This window comes from Palaemon carinicauda, chromosome 2, assembly GCF_036898095.1.
Source record: "Palaemon carinicauda isolate YSFRI2023 chromosome 2, ASM3689809v2, whole genome shotgun sequence".
Taxonomy (NCBI): Eukaryota; Metazoa; Arthropoda; class Malacostraca; order Decapoda; family Palaemonidae; genus Palaemon; species Palaemon carinicauda.
In genome coordinates this window covers 48623609-48649386 of record NC_090726.1, presented here as the reverse complement: position 1 = coordinate 48649386, position 25778 = coordinate 48623609, and the positions used below count along the sequence as shown (strand labels likewise).

Genomic DNA, 25778 nt, shown 5'->3' with positions numbered 1-25778 from the left:
CATCTGGCCCATGTTCCTGGTATACATCCATGTCCAATTCTGACATCCAAAATTTTAGAGAAATTTCCGTGGAAAATCTGAAACCTTTTTGTAGATTATACCCACCAGGTGCTGCTCACCAGTGAAAATATGTATGCTTTAAAATTATAACATTCGCAAAGAAAAGTAATTGCATATTTTTACCATTAGCCAGGACCCAAACCTCTTCAAGTTTGGGATGTCCATTGTAAATTTCATTCCCATCACTTAATTTTTTTTAAAGACGAACCTGTATCAGTCAAAGAAAGAAACTCCACTGATACATCTCTCCAGTAGGGAGGAAATAGTTCACTATGAAATTGTATCAGTGAAGGAAAGAAACTTCGCTGGTACATATCACCAATTGGGAGGAACTGGTTCACTTTGGTTTATTGTAGCATACACAGCCTTTTCAGATTCCCTCGTGAATTACCATTTTGTATCATTAACCTACAAGTCATTGTTATATCGCAAATGCAGAAGAATATGCCTTGAAGGTCATGGGATTAGTATCTTTAACTAGGGATTCTCCTTCTCTAATTCTCACATTATCTCTAATCCCGGTGTTCTTCATTCCTTTATATTAAATGCTGTACAGATTCCACTATTTTAGAGCCCTTATGGAAAAATATCTTTTGCTACCTAGGATGACAGGATCATTTTCAAGTTTCAAAAGTACAGTACAGTATGTTTGTAGTCATGTACTTCAACCCAAAGCCTAAATGTATTGAGGGCAAAGATTTATATACAGTATACAAAATACAAAATTTGTTGATTGGATTTCAGATTTTTATATGCCGAGTTGATAGCTTGCATTTATTTTTAGATTGGTGACCATGATTTTTTAGTTCTTTAAATATTACACACGATACTAAATATATAAATGTACCTTTTTCAATATTAAACTTACCCGATAATCATGTAGCTGTCAACTCTGTTGCCCGACAGAATTCTATGGAGGGATACGCCAGCTATCACAATACTAGAAGGGGGTGTTCTTACCAGCGCCACCTGTGGCCAGGTACTCAAGTACTTCTTGTTGACACCTCCCCAATTATTCCTCTGTCGTGCTTCTGACAAGACGTTCTGGGATACGCTTATGTTCTTGGAGTATTTTCACGACTTTGGTGAAGTATTTCTCTTTGATTTCGGCTGTCGCTTTACTGGAAACTTCTATTTTAGCTTAGTTAGCTTTTGGAATTAATTTGATTAATTTTGGTGACGAAGAGAGTATGAACTCTCGTTCACCTTTCAATGGCCGACCCTTCCCTTAGACGGAAGTGTTGGTGTCTAAGAGAGTATAGACTCTCTTTCTTAATTTTGCTTAACAAAAGTTATAGATTTATTTTATATCTCTCCGCCTCTTATAGGCCTCTTCGATTAACTTCCTTTTATTATAAAATTAATTTTTATATTTGTTTATATTCGACCTTCCTAATAGTAGGCGGTCTTTTCTTGGTACCGAAGTTAATTATCGTGAGCCCGTCATTTCGGTTTTACCTGTTAACATATTATGCTATTTTAATGTCTTTGAAAGAATTTCTTTGATAGTCTCGTACTTTTTCAAAGTTGAACTAACGTTTTGTTTGTCTCGGCAGTTGTTGACGTTCAGAACGTTTCAACTTGCACTCTATCGTTATGATAGAGAAAGAATGTTCACGGTTTCACATTGCAGTAAGAGTAACCGTGTCTAGCGTTTTGTTCATTCTTTCTTAACTTAATGGTTTTGATCCTAATAAAGGAACTTTTCCTTTTGGGAAAAATTTCAGTTTTTTCCTTTAACAATAATATGTTTTAACGATATATATGATTGGGCTCTTCTCTCAGGTTCTAAGTCAAGAGAGAGAGAGAGAGAGAGAGATAGAGACAGAGGGAGAAAGAGGATAAACGTTTCCCTCAAGCCTGCCAGGCGTACGAGTAACGTCGTTATCGTTTTGCTCTTATCCCTAGTCTCTTTAGGGGAAGAAACTAAACGTTTCTAGAGTGATCTAGTGTTTAGTCTCTTTCCAGCCACTGAATTTTCTTTCATTAGATTTTTCTGTTACATTGTAATTCTGTTTTCGCAATTACTAACTTTTGAGAAGGATAGAATTGCGTGTTTCAGGTACAAACCACTTAAAGTTTCGAGTTCAGTGAAATAAGTGCAAACAGAAATCAAAGTGATAAGTGATTAGCGCAAAGTATGTCAGTGTTATGCGTGAGGGTACTTTTGTGCGCGCCAGTCGTCCTCCCAGTCCGGGACCTCTTGCAAGCTCCCAAGCCCAGGGGAGAAGCAATGTCGAAGGGCATAAGGGTTCGGCAGGCCTTGATCGGCGCACAGAAGTATCCTCGGTGGTTGTGGGCGTGTCTTACCGAGACCGTCACTCCCACCCGCAGACGATTGAGCCCTTATTTTGCTCGTCTGCAGAAGAGATTTAGAGGAGAAAATAAAGGCAGAGTTACGCTGGTCTCAGGTCTCAAGACCTCTTAAACGTAAAGTCCAGACCTATGCCAGACGTACGAAGTAAAGTTCAACAACCCGGATGCAGTCATTGGGTTAGCTCTGACTCTCCTCAGTCATCAGTTTGTCGGGTTGAGAGTGCGCCTACACTCCCCCCCCCCCCTATGCTCGCTCCGCCTGATCGCAGTACCACCTGCCAGGCGTACGATGTTGTGGACTCTACTACAGTCCATGCAAGCACAGCTTTCGGACCTGATGCGTGAGTGTCGTGCTGAGAGTGTTGCACCTCCTCCTCCTCCTGCACCGGTGGTGCACCAACCGCCTGCACCCGTTCAGCCTGTGCTGCACCCGCCTGCACCGGTGGTGCACCAACCGGCTGCACCCGTTCAGCCTGTGCTGCACCCGTCTGCACTCGCTGCACCCAGTCGCAACACCATCTGCCAGGCGTACGATGTTGTGGACTCTACTACAGTCCATGCAAGCACAGCTTTCGGACCTGTTGCGTGAGTGTCGGGCTGAGAGTGTTGCACCTCCACCTGCACCCTTTCAGCCTGTGCTCAACCCGCCTGCACTCGCTGCACCCAGGCGCAGCACCATCTGCCAGGCGTACGATGTTGTGGACTCTACTACAGTCCATGCAAGCACAGCTTTCGGACCTGTTGTGTGAGTGTCGGGCTGAGAGTGTTGCACCTCCCCTGCACCCGTTCAGCCTGTGCTCTACCCGCCTGCACTCGCTGCACCCAGTCGCAGCACCATCTGCCAGGCGTACGATGTTGAACCTCTTTCTGTGTTCGCTGTTCCCAGTGTTGTTCAGCCTCAGCCTTCTTTAAGGCAACCTTCGGTTTGGGATCAGGAGGATTACCCCACTCTTCCTCCTCCTCCCCTGGCTGCTCCACCGGTGGTGCAACTCTCGGTGGAGGTACAACCTCTTCCACCTGTGAGTCAGTCTCCTCAGCTGCTGCACCGAGCTCAACCCGTGCACCCTGATCCTGCGCCTCAGACACCTCTGCTTGCGGGAACTTTACCTTGTTCTGCGCAACCTCGGTCTCTTCACGCTCCACTCATACCACAGGAACAGGAACTTTCTGCACCTTCCACTGTTGTTGTTCCAGCTCGTTCTGACTCTGCTGTTCAGCATACCTTACCTCCATTTTCAAACCATGGCAAAAATATGAATCATGAGTTATGAATGTAAGGTAAACATTATGTTGATTTTTAAACCCCATGCAAGCATGCATAAAGCACTCTAGCACTGGTCATGGAATTTCTGAGAAATGTTAAACGCCATGCACACGCTCTGCTTTCCTTACAGCAGGCTCTGCTTACAGCAGGCTCTGCTTACTACATGCTCAGCATTCAGCATGCTCTGCATTCAGCATGCTCTGCATACAACATGCTCTGCATACAGCATGCTCTGCATTCAGCATGCTCTGCATACAACATGCTCTACTTACAGCATGCTCTGCATTCAGCATACTCTGCATTCATCATGCTCTGCATACCTTACCGCATGCTTCTCAACATATCTTGGGTTGTTGCCAACTCACTAGACTGTCAAGCAGTTTCATAACGTTGCCTTCTAGTCTGCTGCTTTTGCACCAGTGAACCCTCACTCAGAGAACTTAGCTTTTCTAGGATAAGGTCCCTGTAGATGAGAAAGTTCTTTTCTCCCTCCTTCTGATATTCCCTTGAGGACTCTGTCATTTGGAGGGAGCCTTTAGCTGCATAACCTCTTATGGACTTTTATTTAAGCATAACATGCTTACAGGGAAGGTAATGGTTCCACTTCAGCCGCTAATCCCGTCTGTTACCACACCTGCTCCCATAGACCTTGAGCTGTGTTGCATGACATGCAGTCCAAGCTTAGTCCTTGTTAGAGGATTTTTGTTTACGGAGTCAATGTGTCACGGGGAAGACGTTCAACAACCAACAGAAGGGACTTGTTGTGACGCAGTGCGGCAACCTCAGCAACCCGTTAAGGAGTTGTCTGTACGACCCAGATAGTCTAGACAGATTCGGGTTGTCACTGTACTTCCTCGCTTGCCCATGATTGTCAGTTTACAGACTGTGCAGCAGTATCATGATCTTGTGTCCGGCTCCGTCAGACGACTGGCTTTTAAGAGCTCCCACAAGTCGTCGCTGTCTGGAGATTTTCAAATGGACTATGGATCTGACCAAGGAACTGGGCCTCCTGGTCAATTTTGAGGAGTCTCAGCTCATTCCATCCCAGACCATTGTTTCCTTGGGTATGGATCTTCAGAGTCGAGCTTTTCGGACTTGTCCGTCGGCCCCAAGGATCTTCCAAGCCCTAGAATGCATCCAGAGCATGCTGAGAAGGAACCGATGCTTAGTCAGGCAGGGGATGAGTCTAACAGGGACACTTTCATCGCTGGCCCTGTTCATCGAGTTAGGGAGACTCCACCTCCTCCCCCTTCAGTATCACCTAGCTGCTCACTGGATAAAGGACATGACGCTAGAGACGGGCTCAGTTCCTGTTTCCGAAGAGATGAGGTCTACTCTAACGTGGTGGAAGAACAGCATTCTTCTCAAGGAAGGTCTACCTTTGGCTGTTCAGACCCCCGACCACCGTCTCTTCTCGGACGCATCGGACACGGGCTGGGGTGCGACACTGGACGGACAGGAATGCTCGGGAACATGGAATCAGGAGCAAAGGACACTTCACATCTATTGCAAGGAGTTGTTGGCAGTTCATCTGGCCTTGATAAACTTCAAGTCCCTCCAGCTTAACAAGGTGGTGGAGGTGAACTCCGACTACACCACAGCCTTGGCTTACATCTCCAAGCAGAGAGGGACTCATTCGAGGAAGTTGTTCAAGATCGCAAGGGACCTCCTCATTTGGTCAAAGATCGAAAGCTCACGCTGGTAACGAGGCTCATTCAGGGCGATATGAATGTCATGGCAGATCGCCTCAGCCGTAAGGGTCAGGTCTTCCCCACAGAGTGGACCCTTCACAAGAATGTTTGCAGCAGACTTTGGGCCCTGTGGGGTCTGCCAACCATAGTTCTATTCGCTACCTCGATGACCAAGAAGCTCCTCTTGTATTGTTCTCCAATTCCAGACCCAGCAGCAGTTCGCGTGGATGCCTTTCTGCTGGATTGGTCCCATCTCAACCTGTATGCATTCCCGCCGTTCAAGATTGTCAACAGGGTACTTCAGAAGTTCGCCTCTCACAAAGGGACACGGTTGACGTTGGTTGCTCCCCTCTGACCCGCGAGAGAAGGGTTCACCGAGGTACTGCAATGGCTGGTCGACGTTCCCAGGACTCTTCCTCCTAGAGTGGACCTTCTGCGTCAACCTCACGTAAAGAAGGTACACCCAAACCTCCACGCTCTTCGTCTGACTGCCTTCAGACTATCGAAAGTCTCTCAAGAACTAGAGGCTTTTCGAAGGAGGCAGCCAGAACGATTGCCAGAGCAAGGACGACATCCACTCTCAGAGTCTATCAGTCTTAATGGGAAGTCTTCCGAAGCTGGTGCAAGGCCAATGCAGTTTTCCTCAACCAGTACCACTGTAACCCAGATTGCTGACTTCCTGTTACATCTAAGGAACGTAAAATCCCTATCAGCTCCTACGATCAAGGGTTACAGAAGTATGTTGGCAGCGGTTTTCCGCCACAGAGGCTTGGATCTTTCCTCCAACAAAGATCTACAGGACCTCCTTAGGTCTTTTGAGACCTCAAAGGAACGTCGGTTGTCCACTCCAGGCTGGAATCTAGACGTGGTCCTAAGGTTCCTAATGTCATCAGGATTTGAACCGTTCCAATCAGCCTCTTTTAAGGACCTCACATTAGAAACTCTTTTCCTCGTGTGCTTAGCAACAGGTAAAAGAGTAAGTGAGATCCACGCCTTCAGCAGGAACATAGGTTTCACATCTGAAACGGCTACATGTTCCTTGCGGCTCGGTTTTTTTGGCCAAAACGAGCTTCCTTCCCGTCCTTGCTCTAAGTCGTTCGAGATCCCAAGCCTGTCCAACATGGTGGGGAACGAACTAGAGAGAGTACTTTGCCCTGTTAGAGCTCTTAAGTACTATTTAAGAAGGTCAAAACCATTACGAGGACAATCAGAAGCCTTATGGTGTGCTATCAAGAAGCCTTCTCTACCAATGTCTAAGAACTCAGTTTCTTACTACATCAGGCTTCTGATTAGAGAAGCAAATTCTCATCTGAAGGAAGAAGACCTTGCTTTGCTGAAGGTAAGGACACATGAAGTGAGAGCTGTGGCTACTTCAGTGGCCTTCAAACAGAACCGTTCTCTGCAGAGTGTTATGGATGCAACCTATTGGAGAAGCAAGTCAGTGTTCGCATCATTCTATCTCAAAGATGTCCAGTCTCTTTACGAGTACTACTACACCCTGGGTCCATTCGTAGCAACGAATGCAGTAGTAGGCGAGGGCTCAGCCACTACATTCCCATAATTCCATAACTTTTTAACCTTTCTCTTGAATACTTTTTATGGGTTGTTCGGTCGGCTAAGAAGCCTTCCACATCCTTGTTGATTTGGCGGGTGGTCAATTCTTTCTTGAGAAGCGCCGAGGTTAAAGGTTGTGATGAGGTCCTTTAGTATGGGTTGCAGCCCTGTATACTTTAGCACCTTTGGGTTGATTCAGCCTCCAAGAGGAACGCTGCGCTCAGTAAGGAAGACGAACTTAAAAAAGAGACAGAGTAACGGTTCAATTCGACTTCCTTACCAGGTACTTATTATTTCATTGTTATTTGAGATAACTGTTATATGAAATATGGGATACTTAGCTATCCTTTAATCTTGTACACTGGTTTTCACCCACCCCCCTGGGTGTGAATCAGCTACATGATTATCGGGTAAGTTTAATATTGAAAAATGTTATTTTCATTAGTAAAATAAATTTTTGAATATACTTACCCGATAATCATGATTTAATTGACCCTCCCTTCCTCCCCATAGAGAACCAGTGGGACCGAGGAATAATTGAGGAGGTGTCAACAAGAAGTACTTGAGTACCTGGCCACAGGTGGCGCTGGTAAGAACACCCCCTTCTAGTATTGTGATAGCTGGCGTATCCCTCCATAGAATTCTGTCGGGCAACAGAGTTGACAGCTACATGATTATCGGGTAAGTATATTCAAAAATTTATTTTACTAATGAAAATAACATTTTTATTTGATATAGAATCATGAGTAGCCTTAGATTAATTAACAAGAAAGTTGCAAGAGATTTACTGTTGATAGGATCTTTCAACTCGACGATGAGTAAAGTGAAACTTGATAACCCCCTCACATTTTGTGGAAAATGTAAAATCTCTTGAGTGCTATAAGATATCAGTCTTTACAGAACCTGCCCTCCTTCATTCCAAATAGCTTTAGCTTTCAAGTGAAAATACCAACTGATATTTTTGAAGCTTTGTATTTTGTTAGCCATAATTACAATAGGGTTGGGCAAAACTTCATAAAGGAAAGTAATTTGGATTCCTTGTAATAAATGTACGTGCAACTTCTCAGTTGAGTAACCGTGATGGAAGTAGCAACAATGGCCAGTTGGGTAACCGTCCATTGTCCATCTCCATTCCCAACATGATGGACTCGACCCTCACTACCAACCCTAACACCGGTTCTCTCCATCGTCCACCTCAGGTGAGACGCGATCTTATCACATATCAATTCATGCATTCTGGTCCCTGTAATTATAGTTAATTTTTGTAACATTTGCATATGTGAAAATTGGTTATTTCACTAAACATTTTTAGATGGCTTTGCATTTTGAATATTTCTAACTTTGCAATCATTTGACTAACTACATTTTATTTGTTCTGTATGTAGAGTCTGTCCTTTAGAATATTTCTTTAGACTTCTATTTGTATCTTGTAGTAACTATAAGATAATACATTTGTTTATTTTCTCATTTTGCTTTGTTTGATTTTTTAACTTAATCAAGGATTATACTATTAGAATGTCTAATACAGTAAACTCTGCATCCAAAGGATTTAGTTCTATAATTTTGTTCACTAAAATTTTAAATATATCCAGAACAAAAGATGGCTCTTCTTGCTGTTTTAGTTTCCAGAAAAAATTATTGTGGTTTTTTATCCAGACACTTCATTGGTGATAATTTTATGGAATAGTTTTGGTAAACTTTCAATTGCGTAAAATATATTTTAGTTCTAAAATTTATGAATATCCTTTATCTTATTAAAATAAAGTAATTCTTATGGCAGGGTGTATATAAATATTACCTCTAGTGTATTGTTTTGACCAGGAATATATCTTAAATATCTTTTCTTTAATTGTTGTTATAATAAAAATATAGATAACTGCAACAATTGAAAAAAATAAACTGAGAATACAGGGAATTATATATGGGCTAAATCTTAGTATGGGTTTTGGCGTATAATATTTTGAACACTCCTTTGCCATCTGTTCCAATGGTCATATATTGCAGTCCTGAACTTACGTAGGAAAACTTATGCAGGGTTAAACAAATAGTGGTCTGCAAGTTTGCTTATGCTGTTTCCTCATATTCTGTATAGGGTTTGAGTGCTCTCTCCATGATGAAAAAGCCTCCTTCGGAATCGGACTTTGAACGTTACAGTATTGGTGGAGGTAGTGATGGTCAAAACATGATGGAGAAGTATGCACAAGAAAATCTCAACATACACACACGAGGCCTTTTAAGAAAAAAAGTACCTGTCATGGACATGATATCATGGACAAAGGTAATGGATGTGTTTTTTTTAATTAATATTAAAATATTTGATATACTATGGTAGACAGATATGATTAGTTTTTACTTTAAACGAGAAGAGTTTTTTTCACAGTATCCTAGAAAGGGCTAAGTGAATTGATTTTATATGCTTTAAAGTTTTAATCTAAGTCTTCATTAAATCCCTGAGGTATTTGGGAACATGGGATTAGTTGTATTTTTAAAATACAAGCACTTAAACAGACAACCTATGTTATGCAGAATTTTATATCTTGATTTATTTCCAGGATCCCATTCGCAAACCTATGCTTGCAACACTAGATAAATCTGTGAAGAATCAAGCATGTGAACTATTTAGATTAGTGCAGATATACATGAGTGACCGAAAGCCAAAACCAGGGATGACTTTGAACTCCGTCGGGCTTGATATTGTTTCTTTGTGTTACAACAACTTGGGTCTTCGAGATGAACTGTTTGTACAGATTTGTAGGCAGACAACAGAAAATCACAAAAGGTTAGTGTCCCACAAGTCTCCCTCAGACAAAATGGTTAATACTGAGTGGTGATTTTATATATGGGTGATGCAATGGCTATTTTGATGCATTTGTTAAAGTTACATATCTACTCTCTGCAGTGGCATTGGATTTATTTTATCTCCAGTTATTACCATTTTTGTCCGTTTTTATTTACAATGGCCTCCAACCTTTTATGAATACAGATTTAGGAAAATGATGATCAGAACCATTTTTTGCCACTGAATAATTTACTGAAACAAAAGCATGAAAATATAAAATCAAACCGAGTATCCCAAGCCATTTCTAGCTACATTTTGCAACCCTCCTATCAAGGAGTCACAACCTACTGGTTTGGAACCACTGATCTACAGTGAAGACTGGCATGTATGTCAGAAGAATCCAGAGATAAAACAGAGTTTTTGTAAAGGATTGGTAGAGTTCTTCATTATATTTCTTAATTGGGAAAGCTTCAAAGGAATAAATTCGCAGAACTTTTGTATAGCGAGGAGCTGGTGTTAATAACACAATAAACGGAAGGGTTTTGAAATATGTTGAAAAGATTACGGTGAAATTGAGGTGACAAAACCAAGATCAAAGTACTGTAACATTAAAAAATTTAAATGCAGCTGGGAAAGTAGCCATGTGTATGTTATGACTTTGTAACTGTTACTGAAAGTAAGATAGAGAGTGACTATGATTATTAAATATGCCTAGTATCCGTATAAGATGAAGTAGCCCCTACAATGAAACTTTATGAAACAAACATTAAAAAAAGATAGAGACTACTTTGTTTTTAAGTTGCATGTTTTGTGATTTTTGGCAACAAATGTTTCAGTATGCTTTCAAGACATTTGAAACACTAGCACAAAAGGGTTATTTATATATTGTTGCAGTTATTTATTAAATGGAGGTCTTTGGGAGTTGTTGGTATAATGAAGTATGCAAAATTCCTCAAATGTTCAGTCCCATTTTCATGCTGAAGGCTCGAAATACAATAACCCAAGTGCTTTTTGATAATGAATCTTTAGTTTATTATGCCAGTTGAACTACAGAATGTTTCATGATTATAAAATCAATACAACCAATTTACATGTATGCAGCTGTAAGTAGTCAATTTTAAAATATTTCTTGAAGTATTGGAGCTGAAAATTTTGAATGCATAATTTCTCAAGAAATTTGATCACAAAAAACAATTGTCTCCATGAATTTACTGTTTATGGATTTTTTCTTTTGTATGACCCCTATACATCAAGGTTACAATTATGAAAAATGTCTATTACTGGATTTTCAATCACATTTTAATGAAAAATACCAACATTAAATCTATGAAATATTTTCTTGAATAGATAGGCTGTTTAGTGTCCTTTAACTTCCTCACTGCCACACCATGCAATACCTAAAAGTTGAGACAATGATTAGTAATTATTAAAGTAGAGAACTTATTAAAATTATATCCCAAAAATCAAAAGTAAGCCCTTAAGTGTAACATAAGGTAATACAGTTGGTTGTTATATTTAGCCTTTGCAATTACTGTTTCACTCAATATTTAGGGAAATCTACAAGCTGAAAAAATGGTATGTCATTAAGGTTTATTACAAGTTTCTCAGGTCATACTTGTGCTGTATTTCTAATCAAGCCTTCTTTTATATACAAATAAATAATGCTCAAGGGATTTATGTATACTGTACATACAAAAAAATATGCCTGAATAAAAGGGTTTGACAATTAATCAGGCTACAATTAGAGGTACTAATGTAAACACAGCAACACTACAATATGTGTATATCATTTTATAACTCAGCAGAATTTTCAATTTGATTTGGTGTGTAGTGCAATAGCCGAGTTATATCCTTTTATATTGATGAGATTTTTATAGCTAATAGTCTTTACTCATGTTCTTAGCATAATCTCAGTTTCAACATAAGTGCAAGGTTATCTTTGTAATTATTTTTTACAGGGACAGTTTGCGTAGAGGTTGGGAACTCCTAGCAATATGTCTGGCGTTTTTCCCACCTTCTGAAAAATTTGCACCTTACTTGGCTGGATATATAACAAGACATTGTGATCCTGCTTATTGTGCCATGTTCCCTGATGTATCGAAATGGCCTATTCACATTCAGGTATGTTGATAATCTCCTTCAGTTTAGTAACTTTATATATTCTTAAGATATGAAATAATTTGCACCACATGATCCAGCCCTGGTCATGAGCACATTCAGTGCCAATGTATAGCTGGAGAAAACTCCTTGGTTACACTAAGGCATAAAAAAAAAAAAAGAATGGCTGGTTAGCAACATGGAAGAAAGGAAGTGGAAACAGGTAAAGTAGAAGGTTAAAATATTAATGCAGGAGTATCCTCTCTATATTGCATTTAAAAACCAAAGATAGTGTTTTTTTCAAATACCTTATCCTGCACATTGTCATATACACAGTACAGTGTATTAAAATGATAAATAAATGGATTAGATGCATGATAGTCACATGGCCCAGCCCTTGCGGTCAGGGATGCCATTCAGTGCCCAGGGGTAACTGGAGAGGAAAAACTCATAGTTGCACTATGCAGTAAATGTTAAGATAGGTTGAACAGTAAGCTTGAAGAAAAGGAGCAGTTTAGGTACAATAAGATAAAGGACTAAACAAGTCTTACCTTTAGAGCATTGTACTGATGGCACCACCTCTTACAGGGTAAAAATGATGAGAAGAGTCGTGTTAATTTTTTTTTATTTTAGTATTTCAATTTCCTTTGTCTACTAGACATCTTACGTACATTACATATGGAAGATGAATTTCTAGTGGAGCTATGAACATATTTTAAAGCTTTTTCCCCTCATACCTGTAAATCAGACAAGTAGATTTCATATAAATCAGACAAGTAGATTTAATATTTATTAAAATCATACAAAAGTTATATGTATATTCCAATACTCTTAACATTTTTGTCTTCAGTTTACATATGAAGTTTAGTTTTTGGACTGTAATTTTACAAACTAATTTTCTTTGTCGTTGAAAAAAAGCAATGTAGAATAAAAACATTGTTCATGTAGGAAATATCTTAACGAGATTACACATTTCAAGATTGTAAGAGAGATTGTTCTTCATTTGTTGTTTATTGTCAACTGAAAATGGTAAATACATTAAGCCAATGTGATGAGATTGCTGGGGCATACAGTAATCATTCTCACAATGGAAATACAAGACCTGTCCTTATATGATGTTTGATCATGCCATTCACTGAAGACTTACAACTGTTCGACAGTAACCCTTTGTGTTTTGCTTTCTGATTTTTAATATACTAATGTTTAAAAGTATCTTTTTAAATAATGATAATCTTTCTTTTTCAAAAGTAGATGAATTCATTAAGCTCTTTCAATAGGAAATATCTTGATTAATTAATTTCCTGTTGCAGGTGGCACATTATGCAGGTGTTTGCAATAAACGCTTAGAAAGAACTAGTGTGAACTCCAAACGACAACGGTTAAAAAAACCTACGTTAGAAGAAATAGATTTAGCGCGCCTTCATATATTCAGGGCTTCCATGTTTGGAGGCACTATTGAAGAAGTAATGGATCTCCAAAGGGACAGGTAGTATTTTCAAGTCTTGTTTCACAGGGCTCTCAATCTTTCCTCCTTTCTTAGCTAGTTTCTTTTAGCCCTTTTCCTAATAGATATAGTGGAGTTTGATAAAAAAAAAAAATTGACTAAAATTATAAACAGGTAAATTTTGAAGATTTTGAAGCTGAAATTCTACTTCATTGTATAATTACGGTATATAACTTTACCTGATATTAACAACGCTCTAATGTATGACAACTATCATCAGTATTCACTTTACTATGATTGAATCTGTTGTTCACTTATGAGACCTGTAAAAAGTAGTCATTGGTGGTTTTCTGACGTGAGCCAATTCAATTGAACAAGAATACCCGAAAAGAACCTTATCTGTGGCATGTTTTCTCTTGTATCCCAATGGCAGCTTTCTTCCATAACAGAATGACAGCTAGCCATGTATACAGGGCAGGTGAAACCTCATTAACTAACTACTAAAGTTCATCTGGTAAACAGGTATAATTCCATCCATTGTGCCCCTCTGGAGAGTGTCACAAAGTTCACTGCTCCTTTCTGCTTCCCATTGTTAACTGGTAACAATTTGACTCCATGGCATAACAGCTGTATCTGTTGATGAGCATGGAGTTATGGCTTTGATGATGCTCGCTATACTGAGATGTTTGTGTGACCCTGAATGACCTTTTTATCAAGATACTCTAATGTAGAATACATAACTCACTGCTTGGACTTTACCGAATAGGACCTATATGAAGGCATGCTTCAAAACTAAAAACTCTTAAATGCCACTCAGAATAGAAGCTTCACAGTTCTAACAAAGTCCAGTTATTAGATTTAATAGCTGAAGCTGCAATGTTAGCAGTGGCACAACCACATCAGGAACAGAAATAAGAGGAACTACAAGCTGAAGTACATAACCCTCAGGAGAATGCCAAAGCAACCAAATTAAGAAAAGTAGCCGGCAAGATGTCTGAAATTGTCAAGATACACTGACATAGCAAGAACAGTGAAAGTACAGTAGGCATAGTGCACACATTACTAGTCATAAATTATATTAGGTGTGTCAACAGTAGCAGGCATAGTGCACTCAATATATCAGATGTGTCAACAATAGCAGCAATTACCAGCATCACAGGCAAGCATGAAGAGTAAACACAATGTGCCTGGCATAATTAGCACTTAGTTTACTATTGCAAGGCTAACAAAGCTGCTAGCAACTAGGATGTTCTACAATATCTTCAAAGACAAAAAGATTGCAACGTTTCAACAGTGCCAAATTGGTGACTGATGCTATAGGAAGAAAGGAATGAGTTGCGAGTTGCAAAATAGAAAACAGAACACAAACCATACAATGAGTTAACATGTAGGAACAATCGGTCAAGCGCAGTCCAGCATGCACATATAAAGCAGGCCGGGTAGCTGGCCCAGTTAAGCGATAGTCTATCTATCTACCTAACATGGTACTGCCCCCTATTTTGGGAGGTAGCCAACATCCAAAAGAAACAAAAGGGATTTGTATCCTCCCTGCCTGAGATTGGTTGGTACTGCTAGTGTGCCACAGCCCACCCTCCAGCTTGAAAAGTCTTACTAAAAAGGTAGCCATCCAGAGTGTGGCCGATCTATGATCTTTACAGTAAATCAGCTTTCTATCTCGCAAATACTCACATTCTGGTTGTGCATAGCAAAGGTGAAGCCGGGAGGTGCAGAAGCACTTTGAATGGAAGTGGGCAACGGGTATTTCAACAAATAATGGGGCTCAGGGTGTAGTGACACGTGAGCAGGACAAAATCCTGGCACTGGATATACATGAAGACCTATCAGAGATGATAGACAAGGAAATCAGAATTAGTTGCAGAGAGATTTTGACCGGAGATGTATCCTTCTACAATACCAATCACTGAAGATGGCTCACTTTTCTTAGTAGACAGCTGCAGAGGATCTTTGTAAGATATCCAAACATCTACTGTGCAGTGGGAAAAGATACTGCAATAGTCTCCACTTTAAAGTAATAGAGAAGCCAGAGTTTTGTTACCAATGTAGGTAAGCCTGAATAAATTTTTGGGCCATTTGGGGAGGTTCTACAGGAAGCCTTTCTGCTTCTCCATTCAGCTTTTACTATCTGTTCCTGGCAAATGAGCATGTCAGCTAACACAATTCTCTTTGCCAACTCTACTGCATTGCTGAATGCCTAATGTGTGCCTGCTATGCCAACTCAGAGGTGTCTGTGAAACAGTACCTTCTTATTTGTTGACATAGGTCACCACAGTCATGTTGTGGCACACCAGACTGCTGGAAAGCTTGCAATGCTAGAAGCACAGCTTGAATTTTCAACAGGTTGATGTGCTTTTCTTCTTCATACCAGAAGCCCGAGGCAGTCTAGTACCTCCTTGGACCTGTTCTGTGAACGACAGCATCTCGGGAGGATGGCACGAGTGGAGTTCCCCTTGAGGTTCTCTTTGTTCAGCCATCAGGCTAGATTGTCCCTTACCTCCAATTCTACTGGAACAGTCTATGTGGGGTATTGCTGATTGCTGACAAGAGGTGTTTCAGATCCCACCAAGGTTATTCGTCATTGTTGGAGACACCCATGAGGAACAAGCTCCTCCAACAATGAGAGGTGTCCAAGAAATAGATGCCACTGTTGAGCTTTTAGCTCTAGTTTGATGAGAAAAGGTTGCACTACCTTCCTGCAACCTTCATAAGGCTGCTTATGTGGTTCACCGATGGAAAGACTTGCTGTAGCTGTGACCATCAGCATACCAGGGTACTCCATCCTCTGCTTGGGCATGATATTGAACTTATCTTGATTGACCATGATCCCCTGAATTTGGCAAAAGGAAAGAACTCTGTCTCAACTAACTTAAGCAATTGCCTCTGGGAATAAAGACAAAATCAGCCGTTCCTCCAGCCATACTCCCCCAAAACCAAAGTGGAGGTTCTTCCTTAAGATTATTATTATTATTACTATCCAAGCTACAACCCTAGTTGGAAAAGCAAGATGCTATAAGCCCAGGGGCTCCAACAGGGAAAAATAGCCCAGTGAGGAAAGGAAATAAATAAATTAAGAGAACAAATTAACAATAAATCATTCTAAAATAAGTAACAACGTCAAAACAGATCGGGGATCGGAAATGGGAGGAGAGTAACGGAAATGGAGGTACAGGGAACGAGAAAGAGAGGAAGACCAAAGCGAAGGTGGATGGACTGTATCAAGGATGACCTTCGATCAAAGGGATTAACCAGTGATGAGGTGTGGAACAGAGGTAGATGGAGAAAGCCGACCAGAAACATCGACCCCACATAGAAGTGGGAAAAGATGTAGACGAAGTTCTTCAGATCTACAGAAAGCATAAAGTCATTCTTCATGATAACAGATCATATGGTGTTTGTCATCTGCATTTTGAAGGGAATCATTAGAAGAACTTGTTCAGGGGGAGAAGATGATTACCTATCTCCATCCTCAGTAACCATCTATAGACTGCAAAAGCCTGGAGAACCACCCCATACAATTTCTAGCATGGTCTTCGCTAACATCTTCACCTATGCCTGGAGGGTAAGAGCTTTTTAGTAGCTCGGATGGTAAGAGTTGTTCGTCGATGTCTAAGTGAGGTTGGGGACTCGAGATAATGAACAGAAGATTGTATTCGGCTTCGTGATACTACAGTACCTCCTTTCCCAACGGTGTGACAGGCATCCCGAACTTGTGACAACGGCGACTGTCAATCTCCGCGTTTCCTTCCTACCTCAACCCCTTCTAGACTGGCCAGGACGGAAGTGAAAGGCCGGACCATTATCCAAACCCTTTTTAGTGGTCAAAGGAGCTATAAGTTCAGACCTCACCCAGGATGTTGCTGGTGACTTCTTCAATGCTGACTTAGTGGAACAGGTGGCGATGCTTGTTGGATAAGGGATTCTTCTTCCACTTCACAGTTGAATTGATATTTTGTTTAGGGAACAGTAGCATTCTCCAGTACAGGTGAATTTCTAAGTATGAAGGCCTCTTACCTCAAAAAGCTAGAAGCTACTGTGTCTCTCTTCTTTACGACTCAAATCCCTCAATGGCTTGCAGAGTGATGCACCAAGAAGATAACAGCCTTTGCACTCGACGATGGATCAAGTCTGAAAATTTTTTCCTCTTGGGATTTGCCTAGTTCTGGGAAGCGGCAAAGTAAGTTTACGGCTCTCGACCAGTGGTCTACCCATCAAGTCGCTTGTAGGCTTGCCATATAGGTAACTTCAGTGAAATCAGACTTAGATGCTGAGAATGTAACTTTCTTATGTTGAGTCTCGACAGGAGCCTGTTTTTAGCATGGCCAATGATTTATTGATTAGAAAAGGAGAGAAATTAGTATTCTCTGGAATGTAAAACCATCGTTGTCGAGAGAGGGCAGAATGCAGGATCCTGTTCAAACAACTTGGGCATAGGGAATCATTTGGACCAGAAATTTGAGAATTTACATAATGTAAAGCCCCTCAAGAAAGTCAAAACCAAGGTAACTCGATGGCGGGTCGATTTTTGAGGGGTGAGGACCTAATCTATAGTTACCTCTCCAAGGTCATTGAGCTCTCAGATGACCAATACCTTCATGATCTTGTGGATAAGTCTTGAGATTCTCAGTCTTGGCAAGTGACGGTATGGAGCCTGATGCCGAAGGGTCGATATAGTGACAAGACTCCTCTTCCCTCATAAGAGAGGAAGTCTCAATGTGTTTCAAAGGAAAGTATGACTGCTTTGAGTACAGTACTCTCATTCTGGTTCTAACACAGAACTTGGATGGTAGGATGACGAAGAAGGGACGACAGCTAGCAGATGTGGGGTGGTGCCCCTCACTTTTGTGTCCATTTTGGGCGATGAAGAACCAAGAGCTTGTACTGCTGATGGATGAATGGGAGAAGGGTAAAACAGCAGATAGGTGAATCTCTTTGACAACTTGTTAGCAGATGTTGAGGAATATCTCTAAAGTTGCCTCACTTAATCTGGACAACGCTCATATGTCGTCGAAATGATCACAGTAAGTACCTCGCCTCTCAATTCAACACACTGACTCATCCCTCGATCCTGTGTACTGAAGCATCGGATAGATCCCAATCAGGTCACGCAGGAATGTCCTTAGTAGATGAACGCGCGCTCTCCACATTGGAAGGTCTCTACAGGTACTATGGTCTTTTCAAGTAGGAAGATCATGCTGTATTGGAAAACTTCTAATCAGTGAACAATGCCCCTTGTGGCAAGTCACAATTGCTAGAAAAATAGCGAAGAGTCTTGCCAGTTAAGGTTCGGTCTCTTGTTGCACTCGAACTGTTTGTCCTGTCATGTTTCCTGGCATTAGAACAATGAGCTCAAGTAGAACGATCACCATGTTATCATGCACATGGTTGTGGCAAGCATTAATGAGAAAACAAGGCTACCACGGAACTATCCCGTGAAGGCCTTGCACGTGGATAGCCTACGCAAGTAGACCATGAGCATGAATGACATCATCGTTCACCATTGTCCCTCCCTTATTCATGTAGGTTATCTTGATGTACCATAGTACTTCTGTTGTGCTCTCTTACTAGGTAAAGTAATTAATTTTCTTTGAGTTGTCGGATGAAGATAATAATGATCCTGAGCAACAGTGTACATGCTCATTCCCTTACGAACCCAAATACTGGTAGGAGGACCATAAGCACTTGTACCTCATGCTACCTCAGTTTCTCAGAGGATAATGAGCAGTACAGCACTGAGTAAAGGGTGTTTGAGCATAGCCTTATGATGGTTTGCATTATCGGTGATCTTCAGCCTCGGAGCAGGTGGTGCAGCATCAGCGAGCTAGGTCTTAGATACGGGGCTGAGAGGGTAAGGAGAGTGCATATGTTTCTTCAACTTGCCTAATGTCAAAGTTAAGGATTTCCTGCTTAGCAGCAATGACACCACAGAAGGAGAGGATCGATGATCTTTTCCTGTAACAGGCGAGGAACGCAGAGGATTTACCATCAATGCCTGCGGGTGGCCACAACTTCCTCGGGTTCAAATCCGTGTTAACATCATTGTCCCATTAACAGGCAAACTTCGAGGAGGGGCAGGGGGTTATATCACCTTCACTAGGGCAAGGTGATACTCCTTTCTTGTTGGAAGCATGCCCTGAGAACAGATCAGGGCTCCTCCCTTCTTCGGTATTTCTCCAGAGGACTCTGCTCTAGAGGAAGCAGAAGCAGGCACAGTAGTGAAAAGTCCTAGAGGGTGACTAAAATCAGCTAAAGAGCTTCTTTGACAACAGCTTTGTAGTAGTCTCCTCTGATACTGAAACATCTTAGACTTTTTTCTCTTGACTACCGCAAAGGAGGCCACAAACTAGACACGTCACAGGGTTATGACCCTTGCACAAAGGAAACGAGAGACGAGGATCCACAGCAGTCAGGCTCATAAATGTGCTACAATTTGGCCAAGCGCACCAGGCCAGAACTGCATGTGGAATCTCTTATCACGATGGAACAGCAACAGCAAACACACTTCTGTAAGATAAAGCAGATAAAAGCTTAAATCAGCCAGGTAAGATGCAGAGTACATCAATAGTACTCTGTGATGTTCAGTATACTGTGAGAGGAGGTGGGGCATACCCACCACCCTACAGTAACTATGACCATATAACTATAAATATTAATAGCAGAGTTCCAGCTTTGCTGAAATCATATTTTAAGGAAAATGGTTTGTATTTGTATAGGAATAAATAGCAGCAGATGTCAAATTCTGTTAATGCACTTGCTTATATAATGATATTTTTATTTCAAGACTAAGTTCTCATGCAATTTTTTAGCTTTAACTATGACTCACTTGAAATGGTTGTTTATAAGGAGTTTTTAGAACAATTCCTCATTCATTTGCCGATTCTATATACCAATTTTCGTACAAGGGTCTTTTATTCCAGAGGAAGGATGTTATTTTCATCCTTTGACAACCTGGAAATTAAACAGTAATTATTCTTTTTGACACAATCGTTTAATACAAAGTGATTTTTCTTTAGGAGTTTATGGAACAAAGTGGTCTTTCTTTACGAGTTTAGAAAACAAAAGTTGACTTTAGTTTATGGAACAAAGTACCGTTTATCTTTCATTTCCAGATTACGTTATGATGCAGTTTTTCATCATGGATCACATCCCTTGGAAATAGTTTATTGAGACTTGCTTAGATAACTCGCCATTTTCGATTTCTCTCTCTCTGTCCTCTGCTTACTCTGTGGGAGTCTCCTTTCCATTATTTAACCACCTGAAATTGAAAATTAATTAATTTTTTGGGCATAGAACTAATGGGAAACAAAGAAGTTTCATACATGCAACCCAGAAATTTTTCATAATTGAATTCCCTTCTCCCTTCCTTTGATTGGCTTTCATTTAGTCCACATAAACCTTATGGTCATTGATGGGATTCAGTAAATTTGGTCTTTGGGTTAACAGGGCGAAGTTTTTATTAATGAAACCTAAAGAATATAAAATGCCCGATAGCAATAATCTTAAAAAAATTTCAAATTTGTTTTAAACAGATATCCTCATCGACGATTGCCTTGGGTGCAGACAACCTTGTCTGAAGAAGTACTTCGTCTACAAGGAACTAATACCGAAGGAATATTCAGAGTTCCTGCAGATTTTGATGAGGTAAGTTATGGCAAGAGTTAGATGTATGGAAAATGAAGTACTCCTATAATAATTCTGCAAAGTTGACATGGTTACTGCCTTTTTTCTCCACCCTCTGGGAACCAAGTCTGTCAGTTTTTCACTCCTACTCGTGGGTAAGGAAAAATCATGCCAAGGGGTCTGTGAACCACACTAGTCTAAATTAGTGTCAAAATAATACAACTTATTGAAATTCGATTAATTTCAGTGATTGTTATGTTAGTCACTTCACTAACTACGAAACTAATTAGTAGGTGTGGAAGTGATGATAATTAAAATACTGTAATTATTATAAATTTAAAAACTTATTTCAAATAACCTCCATTCATAATTTAATACTAATCCATATTTGAAGTGATCATGAAATAAAAGAAAAAATGTGCCTTCTCTTAGCCTAAAACTTTGAAGGAAAAGACAAAATGAGGATAAGGTATAGCCTACCATAAGTTCATTTGAACATTAGGTATTAGAATAGAAGGAAAAACATAAACTATACAATTCCCTCCAACAGACTCAAAGCTCCGTATCAAGAACTGAAACAACTACTTGAAAAAACTGATAAAAATACCTGTGTCAAAGAATTTACAACAAAAACTTTTTGCTCATAAAGTCTCTACTTTACAGGTTCATCAATTGAAGCAGGTGGTGGATCAGTGGGAAGTTGGCGACTGTGGAGATCCTCATGTAGCAGCAGCGCTACTAAAGTTGTGGTATCGTGAACTTTATGAACCACTCATACCAGATTCTCTTTATCAGTCAGCTATTAATGCTCATGATGAACCTTCACAAGCTGTGGCACTTGTCAACAAGTTACCAGATATCAACAGACTTGTTCTTTCTTATCTCATCAGGTAAGCAACAATCTTTTTCAACAGTTAATATCAAATACAGAAAAGACAAAATCAATTTAAATTTGGAAAATTAGGTATTTTAAATCAAAGTTTTTCTATTTTTAATATTTAACATAGTCAATAAATACGGTTTGAAATACAGATAATTAACAAAAACTTAGTTTTGAATTAAGAAACATTTCAAGGACCTTTCTCATTTCTGTGTTAAGTTTAATGCTATGAATTTCAGTATGAAGTTAATGAATTTCCACTTCTTTAATTACCGTACTTCAAATTTCATATATGCATATTAAGGCATTGAAAATATACATACATTATTCAGTATTTTTAATTATAAATTTATATTCTTTTGGGTTAATTAACCACATTGTATTTTAGCTACTTCATGCTTTTATCTTTTACAGATTTTTACAGTATTTTGCCCAGCCTGATATTGTGTCGGCAACAAAGATGGATGCAAGCAATTTAGCAATGGTTATGGCGCCTAATTGTCTGCGTTGTACAAGTGATGATCCACGCATTATTTACGAAAATACACGGAAGGAGATGGCCTTCATACGAACCCTAATTCAGCATTTAGATACTACTTTTATGGAAGGTGTTGTCTGAAGCATGCATCCATTTTATTTTTCATGAAAATTAGATTGGAGGCTTTATGTTAATGTCAATTGCTGTTATACATATATACTGTATATATACATATATTGTATCAAAAAGCATCTCTTCCGTAAGAGACAAGTCAGGACAGTGAGGGACGTATCCTTAGAATATGGTAAGGTTTTGGATGCCACATTCTCTTCATGGTGCTCAGCTCTGTATGATGTCATAGGCACAGTTTACAGAGTCTTTAGTGGTTCCCAAAATCAAATCCAGTTATTTAAACCAAAGTCAAAAGATCATATTGGAGTTCTTTAAGCTTCCAAATATTATTTTGAATAAAAACATAGCTTTATATGTATTACTTTAAAAGATGTGACATCACATGTTATAGCAATTTTGGTACTACAGAGATAGAGCTGTGATTTGATGTCCGTTAATTTAGATGCCATAGCATTGGGATATCTGACCTTTCACTGGTAATTTTTTTTTCATACAAAATTAATCATTCTGTAAACATTCCAGTAGTAAATATCTAATATTGAGTGGAAATTTTACATGTTAATTTTGTCAGGGATATATGATTCAGTACTTTAAAACCATGCTCACCTAAAGTAAAATATGAAAGCAACATTCCAGAATGATGGACACTGTCAAAAAAGTTCAATTGGAATTCTGATATTCAGAATATTGTATTTTTTAGGATTAGGAAAAATAAAAAGGACCTTTTATCTAAACTGGAGTTGGGAGTCTTGTAAATACCAAAGGTTTTATCTTTGACAGTGAAATCGCTCTGAGGAGGATGCCTTAAAAAGATGTTTGCATCATATTCTTAGAATTTTCAATGACATGGTGTTGAGCTACTAACCTGCAACTTCATAAACCAACACAGCCAACTTTTAATTGTTGTAGGACGAGGGAGAAAACGGACATGCCTAATTATCTAGTCTTCAACTTCAAAAATAAAAAACAGAAAAAAAAAATTCTTGACCTTTGTGCCAACCTTCAACAAATGAATAACTGATCAAAGCTAGTTTTTTGCATTTGTTACAGGCACACATGCTTTTGTTATAACCCTCTTTGATATAGTTATTTTTATACCATGTTGACAGGAGTTTGTTACAATCTATAGTAACACCTTTTTGCTACAAGTTTCCAGGAAATATTTCTTGCTATCTTTTGAGTGTGAAAGAAGTGCAAGTGGGAGATGTATGAGAACAAAACTAACTACTTGATGAATACTTAAGCCAGAACATCTTGATAGTTTATAGTGTGAAACCAAAGGAGGAAGGAAAAAACATTTGCCTTTGGAAAGTAGGTTCCAAGTTTGACTCTAGGCAACAGCGCTGGTTTGTGTGAATGCGTTCCCAGTTTTCTTTTAACTGCATGTAAACCAAATGTGGATGTTATTATTTAGGCTTTAATAATTAAAAGTTATTCCTTTTTATAAGGCTATATGTGCCTGACTTTCTTGCACAAGTTAAATTTTCTGTACAAAAAAGAAATTGAGATTCATTTAAATTTTCTTTTTGGCCTTTTTAGCTTATAGTGGCTATGCAGCATAATTTGTTAAAAAAATCTCTGTATAATTTATTATGGTTTGAAGCATCATGTACAGATGTCCTTATGTATTATATATTGTATAGTTGTATTTCAAAATGTTATAAGGATTTAAAATCATTTGTATTATATGCATATTAAAGACTGTATAATTAATTCATTGTTACTTGTCAATGCACCAAGCATTCTACATTGCTACTATCACATTTTACTGTATTTAACAAAAGTTTTTTTGTAATATGAGAAAGAAAAACCATGAAGCTGTAATATTTGATTACGAATACTTTTTTAAACCTGTCTTCTACGCACATTATTGAAAATAAATTTCTAAATTGAGGAAAAGCAAATTTAAGAATATAAATCAGCAACTTAAAATCACAAATTTCAAGTAATTTGTATTTTTCCTAACATACCTACCGAGAAACACTTTCTTAGGAGTCACTGGTGGCTCCTCTCTAACGACCAGGGTTTTGCGTAGTTTACCCTACTACCATTCTCTAAGTGACCTGGTAGCGGCAGAGAACGTGACCTGGGGTAATGCCCGAGGTCGGCCATGAGGCTACGCTCTCGATCTAGGCAGTATGTTTTATGTAAGGAACAATACTCTAGGACTGTAAGGCACTGCGGGGACGGTTGGAGGGGCCATAACCCGAAAGTGTTTCTCGGTAAGTATGTTAGGAAAAATACAAATTACTTAAAATTTGTGATTTGTTCCAACACAGATACTTACCTCGAAACACTTTCTTAGGAGACTTACACCTTAGGAGGAGGGAGTGCCCGAAGCCCAAGACCCCAATGGACAGTAGGATAAACTACACAAAATACTCATTAAGTGTGGTAACACTTACCCTTCTGCAATTTTCTTCTTTGTGCTTATTGTATAATGGCGACTCTTGCGACTTGATCGGTGATTGATATTTTTAGAATCGACTGCTAGTACAAGAAAGAGAGAAAAAGAGGAAGAGAGGGGGATAGAAACCGTTACTGTGTCTGGATCCTCTATATTTCGCGACTGAGCCTGGGGCTTGAGCCGTTAAATCGTGCGAAGGGCTGAGATGACCGGCCCAATGGAAAACCCGTCCAGGGATTTCCTCGTACAATCTTTAAGGTAATGAGCGGTGAAGGTCGACTGGTTGGACCAAGTTCCCGCTTGGAGCACTTATGCTACCGACATGTTTCTCTCGAATGCCAGGGAGGTGCTTATGCCCCTAACATCGTGAGCTCTGATCTTCCCTGGTGTTGGAAGTCCCTCTTTTGAGTAGGCTCGCATTATCACCTGCCTGAGCCAGAACGAAACTGTATTCTTCGATATCCCCTTTTTCGTTTTACCCCAGGAAACGAATAGGTTCTTAACAGATGGGCGGGTGCTTGCCGTTCGCTTGAGGTACTTCCTAAGTGCCCTAACTGGGCACAGTCTCAGGTCTTCTTGGTTCCCTACGTTCGGGATAGCAGGGATAGAAAAACTCTTGAACCTAGGGTCCCACACCGAGGGGTTCTGAGTCTTGGCCACGAAGGAGGGAACAAACTTCAAGGTGACCTCCTTCCATCCCCTTGAGTGTTCCACTTCGTATGACAACCCGTGCATTTCGCCTACTCTCTTAGCTGAAGCCAACGCTAGTAAGAAGACCGTCTTGAGGGCGAGGTTCTTGTCCTACGATGTCCTTCAACGGTTCGAAAGGCGGTTTTCGGAGCATATCTAGAACCTTCGCTAAATCCCAATTCGGGATTCTAGGAGCGGAAGGGGGGCAGGCTTGCTCGAAAGCCTTAATGAGCATAGAAATGTGCCTGGAGGCACCCAGGTTTATGCGCTTGAGAAGGAAGACTTGACACAGGGCCGCCCGAACTCCCTTAATAGCTGGGACTGACATGGCCGACCTATCCCTGAGATGAA

The 25778-nt window shown here is 39.9% G+C and overlaps 1 protein-coding gene across 1 annotated transcript in view; it reads left to right on the top strand.

The window, feature by feature from the left end:
• The window catches only part of LOC137624725 (uncharacterized), a 66435-nt gene extending 42273 nt beyond the window's left edge, over nucleotides 1-24162 (top strand). The window contains exons 8-15 of the mRNA XM_068355680.1: nucleotides 7953-8084; nucleotides 8978-9163; nucleotides 9438-9664; nucleotides 11623-11785; nucleotides 13072-13247; nucleotides 20750-20861; nucleotides 21504-21730; nucleotides 22135-24162. Of these exons, the coding sequence (XP_068211781.1) occupies nucleotides 7953-8084; nucleotides 8978-9163; nucleotides 9438-9664; nucleotides 11623-11785; nucleotides 13072-13247; nucleotides 20750-20861; nucleotides 21504-21730; nucleotides 22135-22339 (1428 nt within the window). The 3' untranslated portion in view covers nucleotides 22340-24162. The remainder of the gene's footprint in view (nucleotides 1-7952; nucleotides 8085-8977; nucleotides 9164-9437; nucleotides 9665-11622; nucleotides 11786-13071; nucleotides 13248-20749; nucleotides 20862-21503; nucleotides 21731-22134) is intronic.
• The last annotated feature ends 1616 nt before the right edge of the window (nucleotides 24163-25778 follow it).